At 39.9% G+C, this 26817-nt stretch overlaps 1 protein-coding gene across 1 annotated transcript in view; it reads left to right on the plus strand.

Moving 5' to 3' along the window:
- COL6A6 (collagen type VI alpha 6 chain) overlaps positions 1-26817 on the plus strand; it is a 165731-nt gene that overhangs the window by 117539 nt on the left and 21375 nt on the right. Inside the window, exons 29-35 of the mRNA XM_058729869.1 lie at positions 8974-9036; positions 10106-10141; positions 10257-10293; positions 12171-12182; positions 15371-15864; positions 22774-22870; positions 26140-26811. Of these exons, the coding sequence (XP_058585852.1) occupies positions 8974-9036; positions 10106-10141; positions 10257-10293; positions 12171-12182; positions 15371-15864; positions 22774-22870; positions 26140-26811 (1411 nt within the window). The remainder of the gene's footprint in view (positions 1-8973; positions 9037-10105; positions 10142-10256; positions 10294-12170; positions 12183-15370; positions 15865-22773; positions 22871-26139; positions 26812-26817) is intronic.

A 26817-nucleotide genomic window follows, 5' to 3' on the forward strand; every position in this document is an offset into this window, starting at 1 on the left:
GTGAATTCAAGCCTCACATCGGGCTCACTGCTATCAGTGTGGAGCCTGCTTCAGATCCCCTGTCTCCACCCCCCCCGCCCGCCTTCTCTCTCTACCCCTCCCTCTCTCTCTCTCTCAAAAAGAAATAAACATTAAAAAAATAATGCTGCAATAAATACAGGAGTGCATAAACCTTTTCAAATTAACATTTTCACTTTCTTTGGGTAAGCATCTGTGAATTACTGGGCCATATGATACTTCTATTTTTAATTTTTTGAGGAACCTCTCTACTGTTTCCCACAGTGGCCGCACCAATTTACATTTCCATCAACAGTACACCAGGGTTCCTTTTTCTCCACATCTTCTCCAACCAAAACTTGTCGTTTCTTGTGTTTTTGATTTTAGGCATTCTGACAGGTGTGAGGTGATTATCTCCTAGTGGTTGTGATTTGCATTTCCCCGATGATGACTGATGTTGAGCATCTTTTCACATGTCTGTTGGCCATCTGTATGTTTTCTTTGGGAAAATGCCTATTCGAGTTCTCTGCCGTTTTTTTTTTTTTTTGTTTTGTTTTTTTACCAGATTGTGTGTGTGTGTGTGTGTGTGTGTGTGTGTGTGTGTGTGTGTTGAGTTGTATGCATTCTTTATATATTTTGGATATTAACTCCTAATTGGATATACCTTTTGCAAATATTTTCTTTCGTTCAGTAAGGTTGCCTTTTCATTTTGTTGCTGGTTTCCTTCATTGCACAAAAGCTCTTTAGTTTGATAATAGTCTCATTTATTTTTGCTTTTGTTTCCCTTGCATGAGGAGACAGATCCAGATTAGTGCCTATGTTTTCTTTGAGGAGTTTTATGATTTCAAGTTTTACATTCAGGTCCTTAATCCATTTTGAGTTTATGTTTGTGTATGGTGTAAGAAAGTGGTCCACTTTCATTCTTTTGCTTGTAGCTGTCCAATTTTCCCAGCATCATGTGTTGAAAAGACGGTCTTTTCCATACTGTATTCTTGCCTCCTTTGTCATAGATTAATTGACCATATAAGCATAGGTGTATTTCTGGGTTTTCCATTCTTTTGTATTGATCTATGTGTCTGTTTCTGTGCCAGTATCATACCATTTTGATTACTATAGCTTTGTAGTATATCTTGAAATCTGACATTGTGATACCTCCAACTTTGTTTTTCTTTCTCAAAATTGCTTTGGGTATTCAGGGTCTTTTATGGTTCCATATAAATTTTAGGATTACTTATTCTAGTTCTGTAAAAAATACCAGTGGTATTTTGATAGGGATTGCACTGAATCTGTAGATTGCTTTGGGTAGTATGAACATTTTTAACAATATGAATTCTTCTAGTCCATGAGCATAGGATATCTTTCTACTTCCTTATGTTTTTATTTTCTTTCATCAGTGTCCTATAGTTTTCATAGTATAGGTCTTTCACCTACTTGGTTAAATTTATTCCGGGGCATTTTATTCTTCTTGGTGCAATTAAACATGGGATTTTTTTTTCTTAATTTTTCTTGCTGCTACTTTGTTATTAGTGTACAGAAATGCAAGGGATTTCTTATATTTTGTATCTTGTGACTTTACTGAATTCCTTTATTTTCATAGTTTTCTGATGGACTCATTAGGGTTTTCTGTATATAATGTCATCTGCAGATAGTGACAATTTTACTTCTTCCTTACCAATTTGGAGTGCCTTTTATTTCTTGTGTGATTGCTGCAGCTCAGATTTCCAGTACTATGTTGGAAAAGGTGGTGAGAGTGGACATCCTTGTCTTGTTCCTGATCTCAGAAGAAATGCTTTCAGTTTTGTACCACTGAATATGATGTTAGCTGTAGATTTTTCATATAAGGCTTTTATTATGTTGAGGGAGGTTCCCTCTAAACTTTTTTGTTGAGAGTTTTTGTCATGAATGGATGCTGGAATTTTGTCAAAGCTTTTTCTGCATCTATTGAGATGCATATGATTTTAGTCTTCATTTCATTAATGTGTTGTCTTGATACAACAACTTGATTTATTTTATTTGTGGGTATTGAACCTGTCTCACACCCTGGAATAAATCCCACTTGACTGTGGTGGGTGACCTTTATAATGTATTGCTGAATTAGAATTGCTAATAGTTTGTTGAGAATTTTTGCATCTATATTCATCAGGGATATTGGCCTGTAATTTTCTTTGCTTGTAGTGGGTTTCCCCCCCACACCCCAATTTTGGTATAAAGGTAATGCTGCCCTCATAGAATGAATTTGGAAGTTTTCCTTCCTCTTTGTGTTTTGGAATAGTTTGAGAAAGGTAGGTTTCTAGGAATTTATTCATTTCTTCTAGGTTGTCCAATTTGTTGGCATATAATTTTTCAGAGTAGTCTCTTTTGATCCTTTATACTTCTGTGCTGTCAATTCTACCTTGTCTCTTAATTCTAATTTGTCTTCTCTCTCTCTCTCTCTCTCTCTCTCTCTCTCTCTCTCTCTCTCTCTTCCTTGATGGGTCTGGCTAAAGGTTTATCAATATTGTTTAGCTTTTCAAAGAACCAGCTCTTAGTTTCATTAATGTTTCCTATGATTTTTTTTAGCCTCTATTTCACTTATTTTTGCTCTGGTCTTTATTATTTCCTTCTAACTTTGGGCTTTGTTTCTTCTTTTATTTTCTTGTTCCTTTAGGTATTGGTTAGATTATTTATTTGAGATGTTTCTCTTTTATTGAGGTAGCCCTGCATTGATATAAACTTCCCCCTTAGAACTGCTTTTACTGCAACCCAGAGACTTTGAACCATTGTGTTTCCATTTTCATTTGTTTCTAGGTATTTTTTTTTAAGTATGCTTGGTATGATTTCAATTCTTGTATACTTATGAAGGGCTGTTTTGTGACCCAGTATGTGATCTATCTTGGAGAATGTTCCATGTGCACTCGAGAAGAAAGTATATTCTGTTGCTTTGGGATGCAGAGTTCTAAATATATCTGTCAAGTCCATCTGGTCCAATGTATCTTTCAGGGCCCTTGTTTCTTTATTGACTGTGTGTCTAGATGATCTATCCATTTCTGTAAGTGGAGTGTTAAAGTCCCCTGCAATGACCACATTCTTATCAATAAGGTTGCTTATGTTTGTGAGTAATTGTTTTATATATTTGGGGGCTCCAGTATTTGGCGCATAGACATTTATAATTGTTAGCTCTTCCTGATGGATAGACCCTGTGATTATTATATAATGCCCTTCTTCATCTCTTGTTACAGCCTTTAATTTAAAGTCTAGTTTGCCTGATAGAAGTATGGCTACTCCAGCTTTCTTTTGACTTCCAGTGGCATGATAAATAGTTCTCCATCCCCCCACTCTCAATCTGAAGGTGTCCTCAGGTGTAAAATGAGTCTCTTGTAGACAGCAAATAGATGGGTCTTGTTTTTTTATCCATTCTGATACCCTATGTCTTTTGGTTGGTGCATTTAGTCCATTTACGTTCAGTGTTATGATAGAAAGATATGGTGTAGAGTCATTGTGATGTCCGTAGTTTCATGCTTGTAGCGATGTCTCTGGTACTTTGTCTCACAGGATCCCCCTTAGGATCTCTTGTAGGGCTGGTTTAGTGGTGACGAATTCCTTTTGTTTGTTTGGGAAGACCTTTATCTCTCCTTCTATTCTAAATGACAGACTTGCTGGATAAAAGATTCTCGGCTGCATATTTTTTCTGTTCAACACAGTGAAGATCTCCTGCCATTCCTTTCTGGCCTGCCAAGTTTCAATAGAGAGATCGGTCACGAGTCTTATAGGTCTCCCTTTATATGTTGGAGCACGTTTATCTCTAGCTGCTTTCAGAATTTTCTCTTTATCCTTGTATTTTGCCAGTTTCACTATGATATGTCATGCAGAAGATTGATTCAAGTTACGTCTGAAGGGAGTTCTCTGTGCCTCTTGGATTTCAGTGCCTTTTTCCTTCCCCAGATCCGGGAAGTTCTCAGCTATGATTTCTTCAAGTACACCTTCAGCACCTTTCCCTCTCTCTTCCTCCTCTGGAATACTAATTATGCATATATTATTTCTCTTTAGTGCATCACTTAGTTCTCTAATTTTCCCCTCATACTCCTGGATTTTTTTATCTCTCTTTTTCTCAGCTTCTTCTTTTTCCATAATTTTATCTTCTAGTTGACCTATTCTCTCCTCTGCCTCTTCAATCCGAGCCATAGTTGTCTCCATTTTATTTTACAGTTCATTGAAAGCATTTTTTAGCTCCTCCTGGCTGTTCCTTAGTCCCTTGATCTTTGTAGCAAGAGAGTCTCTGCTGTCCTTTATACTGTTTTCAAGCCCAGTGATTAATTTTATGACTATTATACTAAATTCACTTTCTGTTACATTGTTTAAATCGTTTTTGATCAGTTCATTAGCTGTTGTTATTTCCTGGACGTTTTTCTGAGGGGAATTCTTCGGTTTTGTCCTTTTGGGTAGTCCCTGGAGTGGTGGGAACTGCGGGGCACTTCCCCTGTGCTGTCTTGAATAACTTGCGTTGGTGGGCGGGGCCACAGTCACACCTGATGTCTGCCCCCAGCCCACCGCTGGGGCCACAGTCAGACTGGTGTGTGCCTTCTCTTCCCATCTCCTAGGGGCAGGATTCACTGTGGGGTGGCGTGGCCTGTCTGGGCTACTTGCACACTGCCAGGCTTGTGGTGCTGGGGATCTGGCGTATTAGCTGGGGTGGATCCGCAAGGTGCACAGGGGTGGGAGGGGCAGGCTCAGCTTGCTCTTCCTTTGGAGATCCGCTTCAGGAGGGCCCTGCGGCACCGGGAGGGAGTCAGACCCCCCGGAGGGATGGATCCGCAGAAGCACAGCGTTGGGTGTTTGCGCTGTGCAAGCAAGTTCCCTGGCAGGAACTGGTTCCCTTTGGGATTTTGGCTGGGGGATGGTCGAGGGAGATGGCGCTGGCGAGCGCCTTTGTTCCCCGCCAAGCTGAGCTCTGTCATCCAGGGCTCAACAACTCTCCTTCCCGTTGTCCTCCAGCCCTCCCGTTCTCCGAGCAGAGCTGTTAGTTTATAACCTTCCAGATGTCAAGTCCCGCTTGCTGTCAGAACATACTCTGTCCGGCCCCTCCGCTTTTGCCAGCCAGACTCGGGGGCTCTGCTTGGCCGGCAGGCCGCCCCTCCGCCCCGGCTCCCTCCCGCCAGTCCGTGAAGCGCGCACCGCCTCGCCGCCCTTCCTACCCTCTTCCGTGGGCCTCTCGTCTGCGCTCGGCTCCGGAGACTCCGTTCTGCTAATCCTCTCGCGGTTTTCTGGGTTATTTAGGCAGGTGTAGGTGGAATCTAAGTGTTCAGCAGGATGCGCGGTGAGCACAGCATCCTCCTACGCCGCCATCTTCCCAGGATTCCCTCTAGGTATATATTTTTTTAAATTTCCTCTTTGATTTCTTCAGTGACCATTGGTTGTTTAATAGCATGTTGTTTAGCCTCCACATATTTATGTTTTTTTCCAGTTTTCTTGCGATTGATTTCTAGTTTCATCCCATCGTGATTAGAAAAGATGCTTGATATAATTACAGTCTTCTTAAATTTTTTGATACTTGTTTAATGGCCTAATGTAATCTATCCTGGAGAATGTTTATAGCACTGCAGTTCATGGCTTCAGGGGTGGGTTTTCTGTGGTTTCTGTCTCTCTTCCATCTCTCCTCCCATTCTCTTTGTGGTCCCTCTATCCTTTGTTGTACAGATGTTCAGTCAGCCCTCAGTTCTTCAGAATAGATTGCTCTATAGGTAGGTGTAGATTTGGTATGCCCTTGGGAGGAGGTAAGTTCAGGGTCTAACCATGACACCATCTTGGACATATCTTGCCTGTGTAGATGTTATTTATATAGGTTTTAGGGATAAAATAAAGAAACTGCTCTTTCCCTCCATCCTGCTACTCCTAAGAGGACTGCATCTCAGCTATAACTCTTTTCCTCATACATGTTTTTGGATGACTATCCTTTAAACATTAGGCTCTCAAATATAAATGACTGATATAATTAGAAAAATAATTAGAAAGACTTGCAAATTAATCCACATGTCATCTGCATTGAAATATCTCTGGATCCTTTCCCTTAGCTTTTTAATGAAATAGTTTACTCTTGAACATTGGAAGCATGCTAACAAGTTCAGCTGTTTGTTGGGTTCTTGTCCCCCAATGCCACATTAATCATTTTTATAAAACAATGAACCAGTGGGAAGCATGTGAACTTTTTCTTTTGGACTCTGATTACTTGAATTTCTTTTTTTCCCCACAATTCATCACTGTTTGTAATTTATTATTTCACCTGCCAAGCTGCTTTTCCCATATCTATGTGAATATTTCTGTATTTGAAGTTGAAGTTTAAACACTGAAAACGTCCAGGTTTTCCTTCTGAAAAAGCTGAAGTTTTGAGTGGTTGTTTTGCCTTAAATTGTGAGTGCCTCTTCAGCTTTCTTTGAATGATTACATTTTTAGTTTTCTAACTTTTCATCTTGTTTTTTTTTCCCTAACTGAAGGATTTTCTTTTACTTTGCCATGATTTTTTAACCTATCTTATTTTGTGTTTATATGTGTGTTTGTGTGGTTATTTTTTTAATCAGGTTGACACATGTACATACTTTAAGGTAGGGTGTCTTAACCTCAACACTATTGACATTTTGGACTGCATAATTCTTAGCTGTTGGGGATGTCCTGTGGATTATAGGATGGTTACCAGCATCCCTGGCCTCTACCCACTAGATTCCAGTAGCACTGCCCTTCTCTACCCTGCCCCAATATGACAGCCAAAAATGTCTCCAAGCATTGTCAAATCTCTCACTTGAAGGGCACAAAATTCTCCCTAGTTGAGAACCACTGATTTAGAGAGTCAAATATAATTTTACAAGGCTTCTGACGGGGAAAAAAATGGCAGTCCCTCTGCCCCTTATCTCTTTTTTCTCTCCTATTTTTCAGGTCGTCTTTTTGCTCTACTTTCTGCGAGATTTCTTTGACATTATTTTACAATGTTCCCTTCATGATTTAATTTTCAAGAGCTTGTTTTTGTTCTCTAAATATGTTTTATACTATCCTCCCTTGTTTCATAGCTGAAACATCTTCTCTTATCGTTCTGAGGATATAAATTAGTATTTTTACAGTCTTCTTTGCCCAGCATAGTCTTTTTCCTACAGTTTGTGTTTTTCTGTTTTGATCTCTATTTCCAGCATGTCTGGAGAATGGGCTATCTCTTCCTATTTAAGAATTGAAGACCAAAAGGCTAATTGGAAGCCCCAGAGACATTGATAGAGCTGGTCAACTACAAGTTTTACTGAAGAGTGATCTGGCTAAGTTAGTTCTTTACTGACCAGACCTCTGATATCGATATCTTAGGTCTTCTTTGTCTAGTCACATTCCCCTGAGAAGATTGTTTCAGTTTCCTGCCTGAAGATGAAGGTCTGACTGTAGCTTTCATGAAGCCACATGGAAAAGGAAACGTGAAGGGTCTCATATCTATTTCACATACTTTAATTGAATTGCCCTGTTTGTAGGATTGTACCGTTGTCTCTCAACTCTGGAGTTCCCTGGTGCAGATACCTCAGTTTTGCCTCTGTTGTTGGAGTGGAAAAAAGGATATTCACCCAACTGTAGACAATAGAGAGGAGACTGGGCGATTCCTAAAATGATTTGCAACCAGTCCTCCTTATTTCACCCCTCCCTTTCACCTCCACTTTTGGAGGTACCAGGTGCTGCCAATTCTTGAGCCTTCTAGAAGTGTGTTATAAAACACAGGGGTTCTTGGCTTTCCCTGCTGCTGGCTTAGGATACAGCCTTTTCAGATCAGCTAAGTCATTTAAAACTTACACATCTGCTTTCTAGCCTCTGAAGGTTTATGGCTATTGTCTTCTTTCTCATTCTCTCCATTTTTTTTAATTTATTTTTTTTATTTTTTCGCCTTAAAAAAAAAATCTACTTACTATCATTTTAATGCGACTTTGAGAGGGAGCAGAAGTGTAAATGCATATGTTCAATCTGCCATTTCCCTCCCCACCCTGAGAGGCTAATCTGTATCTTCTAAAGTAAATACGATCAGCAAGTTTTTTTCACTCAACCCAACACACTGTAGAATACCCAAAGGACATCAACAGTTATTCCCTGCTTCCTAGACAATGCTTGTAAAAATTAAGTTGATTTTAGACAACTTCATTTTTTCATTCCTATGAAGATTGTAAATCCCTTGGCATGTTGAATGAACTAAGGAATGTTGCCCTAATTTTTAAATTAAATTCTAGCCTTCTTTACGATAAATTATATTGTTAAATGCACACAGAAAAATTCCTGGCATGTAGTGAGTAGCCAACATCAATTGTTTTTATTACAGCTGTTATTCATTATTTTATGATAAATATCTGCAGCCAAATTTTAAGCATTTTCTTCTTGTTTCAAGGTTTTTATATTTAAATTTTTGTGTTTCTGGGTTTTTGATTTGTTTGTTGTCATCTACCATCTCATTTAGATAAAAATATCTCCTTTGATCCAGCAATTCCAGTTCTAGCAATGTTCCCTAACAAAATAATCAGAATTGCATATATAATTCTGTAGTGGTGAAGCTTATTACAACAACCACAAACCTAAATGCCAATAATAAGGGACAAATGAAAGAAATCATGGTATGGTTGTGTAATGAAATATTATGCAGCCATGAAAAGTGATTTTAAAAATAATAACATGAAAATTTCCAGAGATACATTTAGTTTAAAAGATAGCGGGAAAGAGTATAAAATTAGATTTTAAAAGAATATATGTATATGGAACCATATAAAAATACCAAAAGAACAAAAAAGTCAAAGACTAGAAGAAAAGACATTAAATGTTAACAAGGATTATTTGGGAGCAAAACAATTGCTAAAGATTTCTTCCTTTTGTGTGTTTTTCGGAAATCTCTGTGTTCTAAAATAAAAGCGTATTGTCTTTGACATTTAAAACACAACAACAGACACCTATATGTATATGTATAAATATAATTTTAAAATAAACAAATTCTGCTTTGAGATATCCGCTGGGCTTCCAGGAGAGATGGGATCCCCTGGGGAGCCAGGACCTCCTGGACGCAAGGTAAGTTGAAAAGTCCTAAATTACAGCAGATCCTTTTCTAAATGAAAAGTGCATGGAATCTTCATTGTCCAAATGTGTATGCTTTCTGTCTTTGCACCTTGGTGACTATTTTCACTACTTTTCCACATTTATGTGCTTTGAGATAGGAGGGGATAATGCTGATTAAAAATCAGTTGCCATTTCTTGTGAGTTGAGGGGATTTTGAGCGAGGAAATGAAAAGTATTGGACTAAAATGTGATTTCCCAGTTGTCAGTGAATTTATTTGCCCAATCCTTGTCCTCTTATATTCAATAAGTGGTTAGTGAATGAAGGGAAGTGGGAGGAAATTAATAAACAGGGAATAAATGATCAAAGTTGCATTCACATGGAACTTATTTTTGCCAGGAGTTTGGGTGGGGCTTCATTGCGTTTTTCCTTGGGTGTCTCTCTTTGAGAGTAGCCAGACTCTTCCTGTTGCTAAGATGGAATTGAATAGGTGAAATTAAAACCAATTCCACTTTGTTCTTTTCCCAATCCAGGCAGTTCTATATATATGTATATTCATTCATTTTTGGAACACTGTTGGGATTACCTTTCCAGATGTTCGGTTTGAGTCTGGTCCCTTTGTCATCCAACCAAAGATGGGAACAGAGGAAGGTTCAGTTCAGCTGTTTGGTAGCCAAGGCAAAGCACAGGGTTAAGGAAGTCTGAACCTCCCTTAAGGACGGGCAGCTGTAATGGATAGTTCATCCTTGTCTAATTCTAAGCCATAAACCTACTCCACAGCTCTCCATGCCCATGTTAAGTTTTCAGCTCGTCCTTAGATTCTAGATGACCCTTGTTGTCCAGAGATGGGGCTGGAGGAAGGTGGCCTTTGGAGGTTTGTGTTCATCAAGGTTGCTGCTTACAATTTATTTCCCCTAGAATGTTACTCTTAACTTGGTGATGACGATCCTCTTACATGTATTCCTTTTTCCCCTCTAATTTAAGAATAAAAACTTTAGAAAATTTCACTTTCTGAGGGTAATGCACATTCTGGCTACTGATGTGTGTGTGGAGCAATGAGACCACATTTCTTTTGTTTCCTAGGGTGTGAAAGGGGCCAGAGGATTGGCTTCATTTTCCGTATGTATCTCCTGATTCCAACAAAATGCTCTGTACTTCATTAAGTTTATTTATTTTTAGACTTGAAGACCTGGCAGTCAGTCAGTTAATTCTTTGTTTTATTTTTGAACTGCAGACGTGTGAGCTCATTCAGTATGTACGGGACCACAGCCGTAAGTACCCTGCTTAAATTGATCACCCAAGTTGTCAAAGCATTCATAGAAGAAGAGCAGTGAATTATGCCCTCAGAATTGAGACAATTTACCAGCCAATCTCTTAAAATTACAGATGCCACTGCATATATTTTGAGTCAGCATAGACATAACTCCTTCTTTGACCGCCATCATGTCTTTTGGAACCTGTCACAAGCACTAATTAATAATCTATCTAGTGCTTTTAACCTAGGGAAAATTGAGATAGGAGGTCAGAACTCTACCGATGGTGAAATCAATCAGTGGAGAGTAACACTGAACTTTTAAAGATGATTAATACCTGACAATAACACAGGATTGAGTTCATCTGGTGTGGAAGCTAGCTGTCATAATAGGGTGTCCTGATGGGTGGGAGCATTTAGTTTGGTTTATTGTTTATTACTTCTTTTCTGGAAAGGATGCTTGATTACTTTTAGTTGGAATGATTGATTTGCTTATAAAATTACTCATTTTGCCTACATATTTTTTCTCTTTCAAAATTTTTAAAGCGGAAAATGCATTTTGATTGGCAAATGCTCTTTTGAATTTGCTTTAAGGCCCTAATAGCAGCCTCTTCTATAAAAATATATGTTAGCACCATTAAAGGAATTCCAGGTACAAGATGAGTAAAGAATTGACTGTTTGACGTTCATCTACAAATATGCGATGACTTCCCAAATAAACACTATGACTGAAAAATTCCTTCAAGGTATTTTGAGGAAGAAAAATAGACAAACTAGAGCCCGTTTCTGCAGAGAGCCTTGGTCTCAATGACATTGCCTTTTTAAACCTTTGAATGCAGTGTTGATCGTAACTCTCCCTTTTGGTACCATAACAGAACGATCCATGATGAGAATCAAAATATACAAGGTCATGAAGGCCAGTTGCTTTGGGCTGAATTAACACAGTGGGCTTTTTAACATTGGAGCCATGTGAACCATTATGATTCAAAGGTAGATCCAAGTGTGATGCCCAGTCTTTTACAATTTGAGAGGCTTAATACAAAATTATAAATCCAAAAGTAGGTACAAAATTATGTCCAAAGAAAGTGTGGTTTAGAACAGGAAAGGAAATCACGACCAGTGACTTCTGCCTCTTCTAGAAGCACATGATCACATGAACACATGGCTAGGTCCCTTCTCAGGGTCTTGTGCCATGCAAGTGAAAGGTGAGAAGTTACAAGCAGCGCGGTCGAGCGGAACTCTCTGCAGCGATAGAGGTGTTTCACCACACTGTTCAATACAGTAGCCGCTAGCCACCTGTGACTTTGAGTACTTGAAAGATGGTTAGTGCTACTGAGAACCTGAATTTGTTTCATTTAACTTTAATTCAAATGTAAATAGTCACATGTGGCTAGTGGCTTCCATATTGGACAGTGCAGACCTAAAGCTTATTTATGCTTCATCTACTTCAGAGTAAATCCACCTCTGATGTCCACACACACACACACACACACAAATACATATTTGTACACTCATATGTGTGTCTATACATAAAATTAACACCTATAGATGCACACATGGGGAAAAAATTAAAGAGGGTTAGGACCTTTTAATTTTCCAAATTCCGTGTGCCTCTCTGTAGTATAATGTTCCTTCCCAGGCAAAGGTTCTTTCCCTCTGACAGCTGGCTGCAGGCTGCTGATTTATGACTGCATATTGTCCCGCTTCTCCCATCTTGTTTTTGCCAAGATGCTGGGATCCGTCTGCATTTTCTCCAAACTTTTTCTGTTGCCTTGATGTTTGAGTCATCTGCAAAAAGCACACAGGGCAGAGCTTCTACTGCCATGACTTCCCTACACGGTACCGAACTCTGTTCTACCAAATAATAACCCAGTCTCCTTTGTTCTTCTTCCCCAGCTGGCGGCCATGGTAAGTAATCTTTATTTACAGCAAGTTATAATCAAGCTCCAAAATGTCATACGTCTGGAAAGACGAGTTTAAACAAAGTGTTGCTTGCCAAATGATATAAATTTTATCTGGGCTGCCTTTGCTGCCTCATACTGGTAGCACAGACCCGCCTCCAATAAATTGCTCAGCTTTAGCTGAGTCTCCCGGCTGTTTCTCAGCCAAGTGGTTTGATCTTTTAATTAATGTTTTAATGAGTAACATTACCATTAACCTTACCATTAGGGTATTTGGTAATAATAAGTCTCCCTCCCTTCATTTTCTCTCTCTATTGTCTCTGTAATCTAGTGGTTAAGAATTAAGATGTAGTAGGCAACTACCCTCTTACACCCTTATACCGTATACCTTATGTATAAACCCATCAACCCGTGCCCTCTAGTTGCATTTTCAGTCACTCCACAAATATTTATTGAAAGTGTTATTATGTGCTAGGTACTGGGGACACAGGGCTGAATAAGATGGACATAATTCCTGTCTTCAGAAGCTTCCATTCTAGCAGAGGATCCAGATGATAAACACGTGCACGAAATACGGAACCCAAAGGTTGCTGTGAAAGAGATAAAGAACAGGATGCTCTGTCACAGAAGAATGTTAGGGGACGGGAGAAATGCTTTAGGATGGAAAGCTCCTCCTTGAGGCAGTGACATTGGAGTTTGGACTAAAGAATAAAAAGAAGGCCAGCTTATAAGAGCCAAGAGAAAGAACCAAATGCAAAGGCCATGATACAGGACAGACAGACTTAGGCATTTTCTAGGAACTGACACAAGTCCAGTGTGCCTGAGATATAGGGAGGGAGGGGGAGACTGGCATGTGAAAAAATGAAGTAAGCAGAAGCCACATCAAGTTGGATTTTCTAGGCTCGGATGAGGAGGCTGGATTGTATTCACATTGACATGGGAGGGTATTAAAGAGTTTATTGGAAGTATTGAAGGGAGGAACATGAGCTGATGAATGAATTTTTAAAGCTTATTTGAACCACTATGGAAGAGTAGATGGTAGGAAAGGATAAGTTTAAAGGCCAGAGGACTAGTTAGGAGAGTGTTGTGGTAGTCGGTCAAATGGTGGCCTAGAGAGGGCTGCCATTGCTGTGCATTAGTTACATGTCAGTGGTTTGGCTTGTCTTGCTCCTCATCACCGCCTGCTCTGTGCTAATCAGCAGCCATCAGTGTACATGTGTATGGCTACAGAACCACGTTAGGTCTCTATGTGGCCATCTGTGCCTTGATGAGGGAGGGCCTCCTAGGTTCCACTACTATCCAGCCCAGTGTTCTTCACGATCTTCTGGTTCCTGACAGCTTGCTGGATTTCAGAACATGTATTTTGCAAGTTGAATTACCTTTTAGGTGTTTTTTCCTGAACACTTGAATTTTTTCCTCTTTCAGCCTAGTACTGTGAATCTTTTTTTTTTTCCTTTTATCTCTATATTATACCTGAAGCTGTATTATTGTTGTGTTGTTTCCATATGCAAATCACAGCCCAAACAAGAAGCTGGAAGAACCACGTTCATGTTGAGGCATACTTCCATTCATTTTTTATTGCAAAGTTGACATGACTTCATTTTTTTTTTTAATATCTGCTCAGCCTTCTAAGTTAGACTCAGACTAATAAATGATGTCCTGTTTCCACTGCGATTCACACTTTGAGTTGAGGTAAAATGTTTATTCTTACTGGTCCTTTAGCCTGTAAAGTCACAGAGTCCAGGACCAGAAAGAGATAATCATCTAGCACCAAGGTGGGGGCTAAGCCCAGCTCCTCACAGAGGAGAACTTGATCCTTGACCAGCCCAGGCCAGCCCCACCAGGTCTGAGTTTCTGAGCTCTTACAAAGAGCTGGTGGCCTTCGTGCTACATTTATTGTCTCTGAATTTGACTTGCTGGCATCTGAACCAGAGGAGGCACCTCTCTAAGAGAAGTGCATCATTGTGATATCCTTTTACCAACATGCATCCCTTTTACCACCAGGCATCTCCCGCATTATTAAGGTTTTGTTGTTATGGCTGTACTTGTTGCAAAAGAAATGTTCTTTGTTTGGTTCTTCTTCATTCAGCCAATATTTATTAGAACCCTAATAAATGGCAGGAACAAATAATCTGGCAGATCAAGAGAGACACAATCCCTATCTCCACACTTAATGGAGAGGAAAACATTAATCAGATAATCAGACAAATATAAATTGCCAACTGTGATAAGTGCAGGGTACTGGGATTCATTAGAATGAATGAATGGAGATGAATAAATAAATCTGAAATTAACATTGAACATTCAAGTTTAATGATTCCGTTTCTCTGTGTAATAAGGTATGTTTATTGATGAAACTTGCCTTTTCAACTGTGAAATAAAAATATATCAGTGAAAGCTTTCCTCCCTGTGTTAAGTGATATAGTTCTCACAATGAAAAAGTCTGTAATGATAATTGTGATACTAACGGCTAACATTAATTGAGCACCTATTACATGGCAGGCACCATTTTCCTAAGTGCTTTGCCTGTGTAGACTTATTTAATCCTCAACACAGGGCTATGCAGTGGCAGATCTTAGGACAGCATTTTACAGATGAGCAAAGTGAGGCACAGAGAAGACCAGTCACCTGGACAAGGTCACTTGGCTAGTGCATAGTTGGGCCAGGGCTCTAAGGTGTCTGTGTGGTTCCTACTCTCCACATCTGATCGTCTCTTCTATATAGTTCATGTCTATTCCAATGGACACTTCCAATCTCTCTGAAATAATTAACAGAGCTTTTGGACCCACTCCTGTTTTAACCCGTTACATTTCCTTATTAAGTTAAAAAAGATGTATGTTTTTGTTTATCTAACTGTGTAAAAAGTTCTAGCAATAAACATATCGTGTGCGCTTTTTATTATTTAGGAGGAATTTGGTCATTAACTTAAAAATTGCATAAAAACTCAAATTGAATGGTAGACTTTCTCTTGCGCTGTATTTAGAAGGGCAAATTCAGTTTTTAAAATAGCATTTTTATTCAAGATGAAAATATTTAGTATTTCAGCTGCTCATTTTAGCATTTAATGCTTATTTAATGTTTAAATATTTATGTATTTAACATTTAAAATTTCTTTGCTCTCTCTGTATTTTTCTTTAACTAAGCATGTATTTTTCTTTAAGCATGCTACGTAAGGAACATGTTCTTGCCTCTTAGGAAAACCAGAATGCCCCGTGCATCCCACCGAATTGGTGTTTGCCTTGGACCAGTCCCGGGATGTCACCAGGCAGGAGTTTGAGCGCATGAAGGAGCTGATGTCATCCCTGGTGAGGGGCGTCAGGGTCCGGGAGAACAGCTGCCCGGTGGGCGCGCGCATCGCCGTCCTCACCTACAGCTCCCACGCCCGGCACCTCATCCGCTTCTCAGACGCCTACAAGAAGAGCCAGCTCCTCAGAAAGATTGAAGCTATTCCTTACGAGAGGTCCTCAGACAGCAGGGAGATCGGCAAAGCGATGAGGTTTATCTCCAGGAATGTCTTCAAGCGAACGCTGCCAGGGGCGCACACCCGAAGGATCGCCACCTTCTTCAGCAGCGGTCAGTCTACTGATGCCCAGACCATTGCCGCGGCCACTATGGAGTTCGGTGCCCTTGACATCATTCCGGTCGTGATCGCTTTCAGCAACGTGCCCTCCATCAAGCGTGCATTTGCGGTGAGATGGTTAAGCCTTTCACATAACTTTTTTTTTTTTTTTGGCCTAAATTCAGAAGCCTCCGTAAAAAAGTATTGAGCTATACTATTTATTTCTATGTACCAGGAACGTGCTAAGCCCCTTGTATGCATTATCCTGTTTAATTTTCACAAGTAGTATGTATGACATAGGTATCCTTGCTATTCCCATTTCATCAAGGAGAAAACTGCCAGGAGAGGCTAAATCTGTATGCCCAGGTTCACATGGCTAAGACGTGACAGTGTCACGATTTGGACCCAGGTTTGCTATTCTAGTGCTTCTCCAAGAAATTCTGAGTTGCCGCTGGGTGTAAAGCTACTCAATCAGGAAGGCCAGTAAACATTCATTGATGTCACTTATGTGGCCAGAGTAACAACAGTTGCTGTACCATGAAAACCAATTGAGCGATTTTATAACTTCACCAATCATAAATATCCCAATTATATGAAAGAAAAGCCATCCTAGTGATTATAGCTTCTTAGGTTGGGAATTAAAATCTTAGTGTGTGACATTCCTAAATAAACCACTTGGGATTAAGAGGACCTTTGTTGAGGTAAATTGACATACAACATATTAGCTAATAGGTGTGCAACATAATGATTTAATATTTGTGTATATTGTGAAAAGATAACCAGAGTAAACCTAGTTAACATTTCACCATACATAATTATAAAATCATTTGTTGTGATGTGAACTTATTTTTTTTTTACTAAGTTTTTTATTGTAATTCCAAGATAGTTAACATACGGTGGTGGTATATTAGTTGCAGATGTACAAGACAGTGATTCAACAATTCTACACATTATTCAGTGCTCATCGTAAGTGTGTTCTTAATCCCCTTCACTCATTTCTCCCATCTCCCCACCCTTCTCCTCTGGAAACCACCGGTTGGTTCTCTATAGTTAGGAGTCTCTTTTTAGTTTGTCTCTTGTCCTTGGTTTGTTTGTTTTTGTTTCTTAGATTACAAGTATGAGTGAGATCATATGGCATTTGTCTTTCTCTGACTGATGTATTTTGCTTAGCATTATAATCTCCAGCTCCATCCATGTTGCAAATGGCAAGATTTCATTCTTTTTATGGCTGAATAATATTCCATTGTATATATATACCATATCTTCTTTACCCATTCATCTATCAATGGATACTTGGCCTGCTTCCATAAATTGGCATTATTATGCTGCAGTTAACATACTGGTGCATGCATTGCTTTGAATTAGTGATTTCATATTCTTTGGGTAAATACCCAGTAGTTTGATTACTGTATTGTAGGGTAATTCTATTTTTAACTTTCTGAGGAACCTCCATACTGTTTTCCACAGTGACTGCACCAGTTCACATTCCCACCAACAATGCACAAGAGTTCCTTTTTCCACACATCCTTGCCAACACTCGTTGTTTCTTAAGGTTTGGGTGTAGCCATTCTGACAGGTGTGAGGTGATATCTCATTGTAGTTTTGACTTGAATTTCCCTGGTGATGCGTGATATTTTCATGTGTCTGCTGGCCACCTGGATGTCTTCTTTGGAGAAATGTCTGTTCATGTCTTCTGGCCATTTTGAATTGGATTCTTTGTTTTGGGGGGTGTCGAGTTGTATCAGTTGTTTAATATATTTTGGAAACTAATCCTTTATCAAATATGTCATTTGCAAATAACTTCTCTCATTCAGTAGGTCCCCTTTTAGTTTTGTTGATTGCTTCCTTTACTGTGATGAAGTTTCTTATTTTGATGTACTCTCAATAGTTTATTTTAGCTTTTGCTTCCCTTGACTCAGGAGACATATCCAGAAAAAAAAAATACATGGCAATGTCAGAGAAATTACTGACTATCCTCTTTTCTAGGATTTTTATGGTTTCAAGTCTCACCTTTAGGTCCTCGATCCATTTTGAGTTTATTTTTGGGTATGGTGTAAGAAAGTGGTCCAGTTTCATTCTTTTTTGTATGTTGCTGTCCGGTTTTCCTAACATCATTTGCTGAAGAGACTTTTTCCCATTGCATATTCTTCTTTCATCAAAGATTAACTGACCATATAATCATGGGTATGTTTCTGGGCTCTCTGTCCCATTCCATTGATCTAAATGTCTGTTTTTGTGCCAGTACCATACTGTTTTGATTATGATAGTTTTTCAGTATAACTTGAAATCTGGTATTGTGATACCTCCAGCTTTGTTTTTCTTTTTCAAGATTGTTTTGGCTGTTTGGGGTCTTTCGTAGTTCCATACAAATTTTAAGATTATTTGTTCTAGTTCTGTGAAAAATGATGTTGGTATTTTTATTTAATTTTTTTAAGATTATTTATTTATTTGAGAGAGAGGCAGGTAGGGACAGAGAGGGAGAGAGAGAATCCCAAGCAGGTTCCACACTGTTGACACAGAACCTGATGTAAGTCACGAACTCATGAACCACAAGACCATGACCTGAGTGGAAATCAAGAGTCAGATGCTTAACCGATTGAGCCACCCAAGTGCCCCAAAAATGCTGTTGGTATTTTGATGGGTATTGCATTAAATCTGTAGATTGCTTTTGGTAGTGTGGACAGTTTAACAATATTTGTTCTTCCAGTCCATGAGCATGGAATGTCTTTACATTTTGTATCATCTTCAATTTCTTTCATCAGTGTTGTGTAGTTTTCAGAGTATATGTCTTTCATCTCCTAGGTTAAGTTTATCCCTAGATATTTTATTCTTTTTGGTGCAGTTGTAAATGGGATTGGTTTCTTAATTTCTTTCTGTTGCTTCATTATTGGTGTATAGAAATGTAACATATTTCTGTACATTGATTTTGTATTTGTGACCTTACTGAATTCACTTAACAATTGCAGTAGTTTTTTGGTGAGGTCTTTAAGATTTCTGTATATGGTATCATGTCATCTACCAATAGTGACAGTTTTATTTCTTCCTTACCAATTTGGATGCCTTTTATTCCTTCTTCTTGTCTGATTGCTGTGGCTAGGACTTCTAGTACTATGTTGAATAAAAAGTGGTGAGAATGGACATCCTTGTCTTGTTTCTGTTAGCAGAAATGCTCTCAGGTTTTCATCATTGAGTATGATGTTAGCTGTGGGGTTTTTATATATAGCCTTTATTATGTTGAGGTATGTTTCCTCTAAACCTGCTTTGTTGAGAGTTTTTGCCATGAACAGATGTTAAATTTTGTCAAATGCTTTTTCTGCATCTATTGAGATGATCATATAATTTTATCCTTTGTTTTATTAATGTGATATATTGATTTGCAAATGCTGAACCATCTTTGTGTCCCTGGAATAAATTCTACTTGATGGTGCATGGTGAGTGATTTTTTTTTAATGTGTTGGTTTTTTTTTTTTAATTTTGTAAGTGTTTATTTATTTTGAGAGATGTAGAACAGAGAGAGAATTCCAAGCAGGTTTCAAGCTGTCAGTGAGATAATATCCAGTGCAGAGCCCAACACAGGGCTGTAACCCACAAATGGTGAGATCATGACCTCAGCTGAAACCAAGAGTCAGATGCTCAGCCAACTGAGCCACCCAGGCACCCCTCCATTAATTTTTTGTCTGATTTTCTGTTTTGCTTTTGGTAAGCTCCCTTTTATTTTTTTTCCTGAATGTAGTTTGATAATATTTTGTTGATGATTTTTGTGTGTATATTTATCATAGATATTAGCATATAGTTTTCTTTTTTTCTTCTTTTTTTTGTGATGTCTTTGTCTGGTTTTGGTGTCAGGAAATATATTTGGAAGCTTTCCTTCCTCTTCTATTTTTTAGAATAACTTGAGGAGAATAGATATTAACTCTTCTTTGAATATTTGGTAGAATTCACCTGTGAATCAGTCTGGTTCTGGACTATTCTTCTTGGGGCGCTTTTTGATTACTGATTCAGTTTGGTTACTAGTAGGTAGACTGTTTAGATTTCCCCTTTCTTCTTCATTCATTTTTGGAAGGTTGTATGTTTCTAGGAATTTATCCATTTCTTCTAGTTTGACCAATTTGTTGGCACATAATTTTTCATAGTTTTCTAATCCTTTGTATTTCTGTGGTGTCGGTTATTACTTGTCCTTTGTTTCTCATTCACCTATGAAATATTATATGCCAAAGCTAGTTATTATGGCTACCAACTCTTTTTTATATCATTTTGCACATGATTGTAAGTTTGTCTGTTAAAAGATTTAAAAACTATTCTACACACTGGAAAGATTCATTAGTATCTGAACTTTATTATGTACTTGCATAAAGCTGTAGAGTTTAGATTTTGGTTCCCAGTAATCTAGGAAAGTAACTGCTAAAAGGCTTGCCTTTGGTTGTTCCCCTCCCCCACCCCCACCCCCAAAAAAAGAAAAGAAAAGAAAGTCCTATAGCAACAGTATTGATATTTATGCAAATGATGTCATATAATGTTTTGGAGAAAAGGTTACTTTCTACTTTTGAAAAGTTTAGAAGTCATATGCTGTTCTTGGTTTGTTGGAAATTGGAGATTACTGTGTCTCCTTTTTTCAGGCATCTTTATAGTTAAAATTTTTTTTTAAATTTTTATATACAATTGATATTAACATTATTTTAGTTTCAGGTTGTACAACATAGTGATATATATATATATATATATATATATATATATATATATATATGGAACAAAATGTTCACCATGGCAAGTGTAGTATCTGTCATCATACAAAGTTACCACAATATTATTGTTTATCTTCTATGTTGTATTTTACATCCCATGATTTATTTATTTAATGGTTAAATTTGTATCTCTTAATTCCTGGGCTTTATCTAGTCACAAAACATGAGATAATATCCTAACACGAGTAATTGATAGTACTTGTGATATAAACTTAAATAAACACAATTCCACCACCTACTCAAAGGTAGGTGCACAGTATGTAACTTGAGAAAATATACTTGGTTGGCTCGTTTTTATATTGAGTATTAATCTCACTCAGAGTTCCTACCCAAATCACCTACAGACTCTTTTCTCCTTTCTTTTTTGTTTAGAAAGAGAGAGAGTACTAGCAGGGGAGAGGGGCAGAGAGAATCTTTTTTGTTGTTGTTTTTTTTTTTGAGAGAGAGAGAGCAAGCAGGGGATGGGAACAGGGAGAGGGGGGACAGAGGATCTGAAGCAGGCTCCATACTAACAGCAGCAAGCCCAATGCAGAGCTCTAACTCATGAACTGTGAGATCATGACCTGAGCCAAATTTAGACACTCAGCCAACTAAGCCACCCAGGCACCCCATCTTTGCTCCTATCTTGAAGGAATCTATCTCAAAAGAGCGCCAGTGAAGTTCAGATTCTTGACAATGAGCCACCTAAATATGAGCAGCATTAGCTCCAAACACCTCTTGAGTAGACAAAGAATTAGAGATGCAAACAGAAGTCAGAATTGTGGCCAGGGGTCATTCATTTGGCAGATGCTTAGTGAGCAGCTCCTATATACCAGGTGCTATCCTACCCTACAGAGATACAAGAGTAAAATGGAAAACCAGAAGATTCACCCTCATGGAGCTACCTTTAGAGGATGGAGCTAAACAGGGTTGTGTAGAAAAGCTAAAAATGGAGGCATGTATACAAGTTTGTGAGAACCCAGTACCATTACCTGGTGTTACAGAAAGGAAATTATGTTACTACTTCTCCTTTTGCCCTCTTTTTCTTTCTTCTGTCTGATCTGTTCAGATGTACTTCCCTACACTTGAACTGTTATTTATTATTTTAAGAACAGAACTCAACAATTTAGTGGCAATGAATTTTTACTTGGGGGCCATCTTTTAAAACGCTAGTTTGTTCATAATTATCATGGCTTTTCTAAATCTTGATTTGTCTGAGAGTTCAGCAGTCCAGTGTGAAATTTGGGACCCGTGCAGGCACATGCAGCAGGACTTGGAAGCAGATGCTCTGATAACATGCAATGATAGCCCTGCAATCCTTAGCACATGGACTGTGCCCTCCCTTTTGGAAATTTCTCATAATGGTATCAAGCTGAGTGATGAGCTAGTCCTCCCTTCTGAAATGGAAGGCCATTTTTCTTTTACCGGGAAAACCTCAGTCTCAGCTTTGTTTTGCCATGAAGGTTTTCCCTCTAAATGTGCTTGGCAACCGCCTCTTATTTCCAGTGAAATTTGACTTGCCCATAAAGAATTCTAACTTCTAGGGAGGAATTCTGGTGAGCACAGATTTCTCCATCCCTTCTACGCAGAATAAAAGATGGGCGGAAACAAAGCTAAGCCTCGGGGAGAGCGCCACTTCCTTTCCTCTTGCCCACTTCCCTCATTTCCTTCCCATCGCTCCTCAGATAGAACATGGCCGGCCTACAGCTCTGTTAGCGTTTGCCACCAACATAGAGGGGGAATCGCTGCTCTCAGGGCCCCACTTCCAAATGCCTGAGAGGATGGATCTGATTGGCTCAGAGGCCCATCCCTGGTGCAGTCTGCTCTGCAGAGCGATGGAGTCTCCCCGACTTAACCATGGCTGGCAAAGTGCTACCTTCGTGGATAAAGTATGGGCAGGAAACTTCCCTGAGAAAGAGTAGGGAAACGGCTTTCCCATCTCTCAGGCATTAGATACGACTGTACCCATACTTTCCCCTCAGCTGTCAATGGATCTGTGAATCGGTTAACTGACAAGCTAATTATTCTTCATTATTTGAAGCCTCCTTATTTTCTCCCTGCTCTCCAGTCTCAAACTCCCCAGGGAGGTTACTGACAATGGGACTAAATTGGAAGGGGTTCAGAGGAGAGCTGCCTGGATGTGGAACTGGGTCTGCAACACCAGCTTCCACGCCTGGCTCATTAATGAGAACGCAGAGGCAGTTGTAAAGTGCATTCTGTGATTTCACTCAAAAGATCTCAGTGCTCTGAACAATGCCGGGAGGTTCTTGCAGGCCCGCCCACTAAGCTGTTCTTTCTCTTGCTTCTGCTTCTTGCAGATTGATGACACTGGCACATTCCAAGTTATAATGGTTCCATCCGGGACCGACTACACGCCAACGTTAGAGAGACTCCAGCGGTGCACTTTCTGCTATGGTAAGACCCACAGAGAGAACACAATTTGATCAGGCCTGTTAAGCACATTGAGTCACCGTTGGCGCGAGTGGCTGAAACTTGGCAGCAGCAGGGATGCGAGTGGCCTCGGCAAAATTTCCCTGGGGCTCTGCGCTCACCTCCTCTTGCTGCATTGTCCGCAGATGGAACCCCAGCGAGCAGGGTCTCCTCCCACGTATCGGAGTAGGAGAACTGCATTCCAGGCCTCTCCACTTGTGCAGCTTCCCAGAAACAGGAATGATTTTTAGAAAAACTCAACCTGTCTCATTGCCAAGTTTTTCATGCTATGAAGTAAATTTACGTGTCTTCTAAATCTCAAACATTCACAACCCCAAAGAAATGCTTTACAGTATAAGTGGAAACGAGTACAAATCTGTGCATTTCTCATTGCAAAGAGGCATCAAAGTGAGTTGCCATGCTGGTTTATCCGTTGTTGTGTTTTATGCTCAGTCTGCAGGCCCAGCTAGAGAAGTGGCCAGTGGCTAGACCTGTAGGTGAGTGTGCTCAAAATTTGAGTGCACTGATAATTAGGAAGACCGTGGAAACTGCTGCCATCCCCAGTGGGTGTGATTTGTGACAGTTACCAGACATTTATTGTGAGCTGTGCACTGTTTTTATTGCTTTGTGTAACGTTGGTGGCGGTGCTGACGATGGTTGATACTGAAGCTGTTGTGCTTCTTCTGTGCCAAGCACTCTTTTTTTTTTTTAATATTTTTTTAATGTTTTACTTATTTTTGAGACAGGGAGAGACAGAGCATGAACAGGGGAGGGTCAGAGAGAGGGAGACACAGAATGTGAAACAGGCTCCAGGCTCTGAGCCGTCAGCACAGAGCCCGACGCAGGGCTCAAACTCATGGACCGCGAGATCATGACCTGAGCCGAAGTCGGCCGCTTAACTGACTGAGCCACCCAGGCGCCCCTGTTCCAAGCACTCTTTTCGTTGTTTCATCCCATCCTTATGAGCACCCTGAGACATTTGAACTACTACTATCTACATTTTACGGATAAGGAAAATGAGTCTTAGAGAGGTGAGATCATTTGCCCAGGGAAGCAGAGCCAGAGGAGACCCAAGAAGGATGGCTTCACCACGCTGCCATTGATGAGTAGCAGAGATCCCGTTATTCTCCCCGGTACTTGGTATTTGGCCTTGAAGAAAATGCTTCGTTCCTCTCCTCCTCTATGTGTGTCAATGACATGTTAATAATGCTTCCATATAAATGACCTCACAGTGTGGAGGTAACTCTGAGTGAGAAGTGGAACTTCTTCACACACACCTGTTTCTGTCTTCCCCTCTGTTTCTCTCTACTCATTAGTGTCTTTCCCTTCCCTCCCCCTCCTCCCTCTTGTCTTCTCTCCCTCTGCCCCCCCCCACCATCCCCCTCTCTCTCCCCTTCTCCCTCCATTTTCTCCCTCTCTCCCCTCCCTTTCTCACCCTTTCCCGCTCTCCCTCCTTTCTCCCTCCCTTTCTCTCCCTTCCCCCTCACTCCCCGGCTTTCTTCTTCTCTTCTCTTCTCTTCTCCCTCCCTCTCTCCCTCTGGCACGGGGTTGGCCAGGCACTGGCTTCCTACTCAATGCAGCCGCAGTGCTAATTGTGCTGTGGGGAGAGGCCTCCTGCCCCAGCTCTCGGCCGAGCTTTCAGACATGTCAGTTACCACGTGTGCTGGTATAGTGCACAGCCAGAAGTTGTACATGTGTGACTGGAGATAGGTTTTGGCCCCATTTCTTGGCTCAAATCCTTGTTTTGTCTCCTAGGCATATAAGCGAAGATATTTTGGCTGTAGTTTCCTGCAATTAAAAACCCCCACAAAATTGAGCAAATGGACAGCCTGCTGTCTCTGATTTTAGAAACGGCCTTGCACACGGGTGACTGTTCTGTCATCTGACCGTTAAACGTGGTCGTAAAATTTTACTGAATTTCAGTAAGGGTAACATAACTTGTGCAAAGCCACATCTTTATGGAGACTGTGAGCAAGACTGAAGTTAGGAAGTTTGCTACGTCCCCAAGGATCTGCATTCTGGTTATTAACCTTTCATCTGACTGCTTTGATTCGTGCCCCGGACCTATTTCTAAGTGCCAGCTGTCCACATGCTGGTTATTCCGTTTCTCTTTCTTCTGTTGAGTTTTCAAAGAGGCATTCTCATCCTTAACCGTCTACTATTACTGAAAACCTCAGGATTGCAGAGGTCATCCCTGGAAGGGTTCTTTGGACAAATATGACCCACCCAAGTGTGCAGAATTGAAGCCCAGTGGTGACTTGGGTAGGGACACACAGCATGTTTGCTACTGGGCACAGTAAGACATCCTGGCTCTCAGGCCAAGGGGCCTCCCTGCTGCTGCCACACCACATGGCCTTGTCTCTCACAATAAACCCTGATTTCATATGTAGGAACTTCTCGAACCATTAGGGTATTGTTTGGCAGAACGATTGTACCCTCTTACCCCCAGTCTCTTCTGTATAATGAGACTAGGTGACCTCTAAGATCCTTCCACTTCCAAATCTGTTTTTATTCCTCTGAATATTCATTGTGTTCAGATTCAATGAAATTCACTCTCTGCTTTTATTACTACACGTTCTTTTTTAAATGAGATATACATATGTATTAAAATGGCCCCATATTTTATGAAAGTCCATTAATATGCAGTATTTATTTTCATTTAACACACACGTATTGAGCTCTCAACTAATGAGCACAATGGAGATACAAACGTGAGCTCCAACTTTGTCCTTAATGTCCACACCCAGATAGACTTTGAATTACAAACCTTTATTTAAATTGAAGTAAAAGATTCATTGCTTTTTTGCACTCTTTTTGAGCAGACTACTTTTCATTGTAGAACAGTGTGAGAATAATGATAAGGGCCATTGGTTTAACCTGTATCTTGTCTATCTAGAGAGATCATTAGCTTTTATGTTATGATAAGGTATACTCTTATATGAGATAAGCTGTCTACTTCAATCTTTATAAACTTAAAATACAGCCAAGATTAAGCTTCTGTCCAAAGCAGCCTCAGTTTTAAAAGTAAACTGCCTTAGTGAATGGAATTCAAGACACCGGCTGGGTATAAAATCTGTACCTTTTAAATATAGATGCCAACTATGTACTAGGAAATCTTCTGTTGTTGATATCAAAGGTATTTAGTAACTATTTTAATATCAAAGATTATGTAGTTCCCAAATGTTAAAATATTTAAGATGCTATCTTTTCTGTCCAGTCTGTTTTAGTAACCTTATGTGGCTTTTGGTCTGCAGATATATGCAAGCCGGATGCTTTTTGCGAACAAGCCAGACCACCCCCTGTGCAGTCGTACGTGGATGCTGCTTTCCTTCTGGACAGCTCCCGCCATGTGGGAAGTGCTGAATTTGAAGACATAAGACACTTTCTGGGAGCACTGTTAGATCACTTTGAGATCACCTCCGAGCCTGAGACCTCTGTCACTGGAGACCGGGTGGCCCTATTAAGCCATGCTCCCCCCAACTTCCTCCCCAACACTCAGAAGAGTCCTGTTAGAACGGAGTTCAACCTTACCACCTACAACAGTAAACGCCTCATGAAGAGGCACTTGGAAGAATCAGTTCAACAACTAAACGGAGACGCTTTCATTGGTCATGCCTTACAGTGGACCCTGGACAATATCTTTTTAAATACACCCAATATGAGAAGAAACAAAGTCATATTTGTGATATCTGCTGGGGAAACCAGTCACTTGGACAGGGAAACCTTAAAGAAAGAATCCTTGAGAGCCAAATGTCAAGGTTATGCCCTATTTGTGTTTTCCCTTGGCCCCGCTTGGAATGACAAGGAACTGGAAGATTTAGCCAGCTATCCTTTGGATCACCACTTGGTCCAGCTTGGCCGAATTCATAAACCTGACCACAGATACAGTGTGAAGTTTGTGAGATCCTTTGTAAACTCAATCAGGCGTAAGT

Source organism: Neofelis nebulosa, chromosome 5 (assembly GCF_028018385.1).
Source record: "Neofelis nebulosa isolate mNeoNeb1 chromosome 5, mNeoNeb1.pri, whole genome shotgun sequence".
Lineage (NCBI taxonomy): Eukaryota > Metazoa > Chordata > Mammalia > Carnivora > Felidae > Neofelis > Neofelis nebulosa.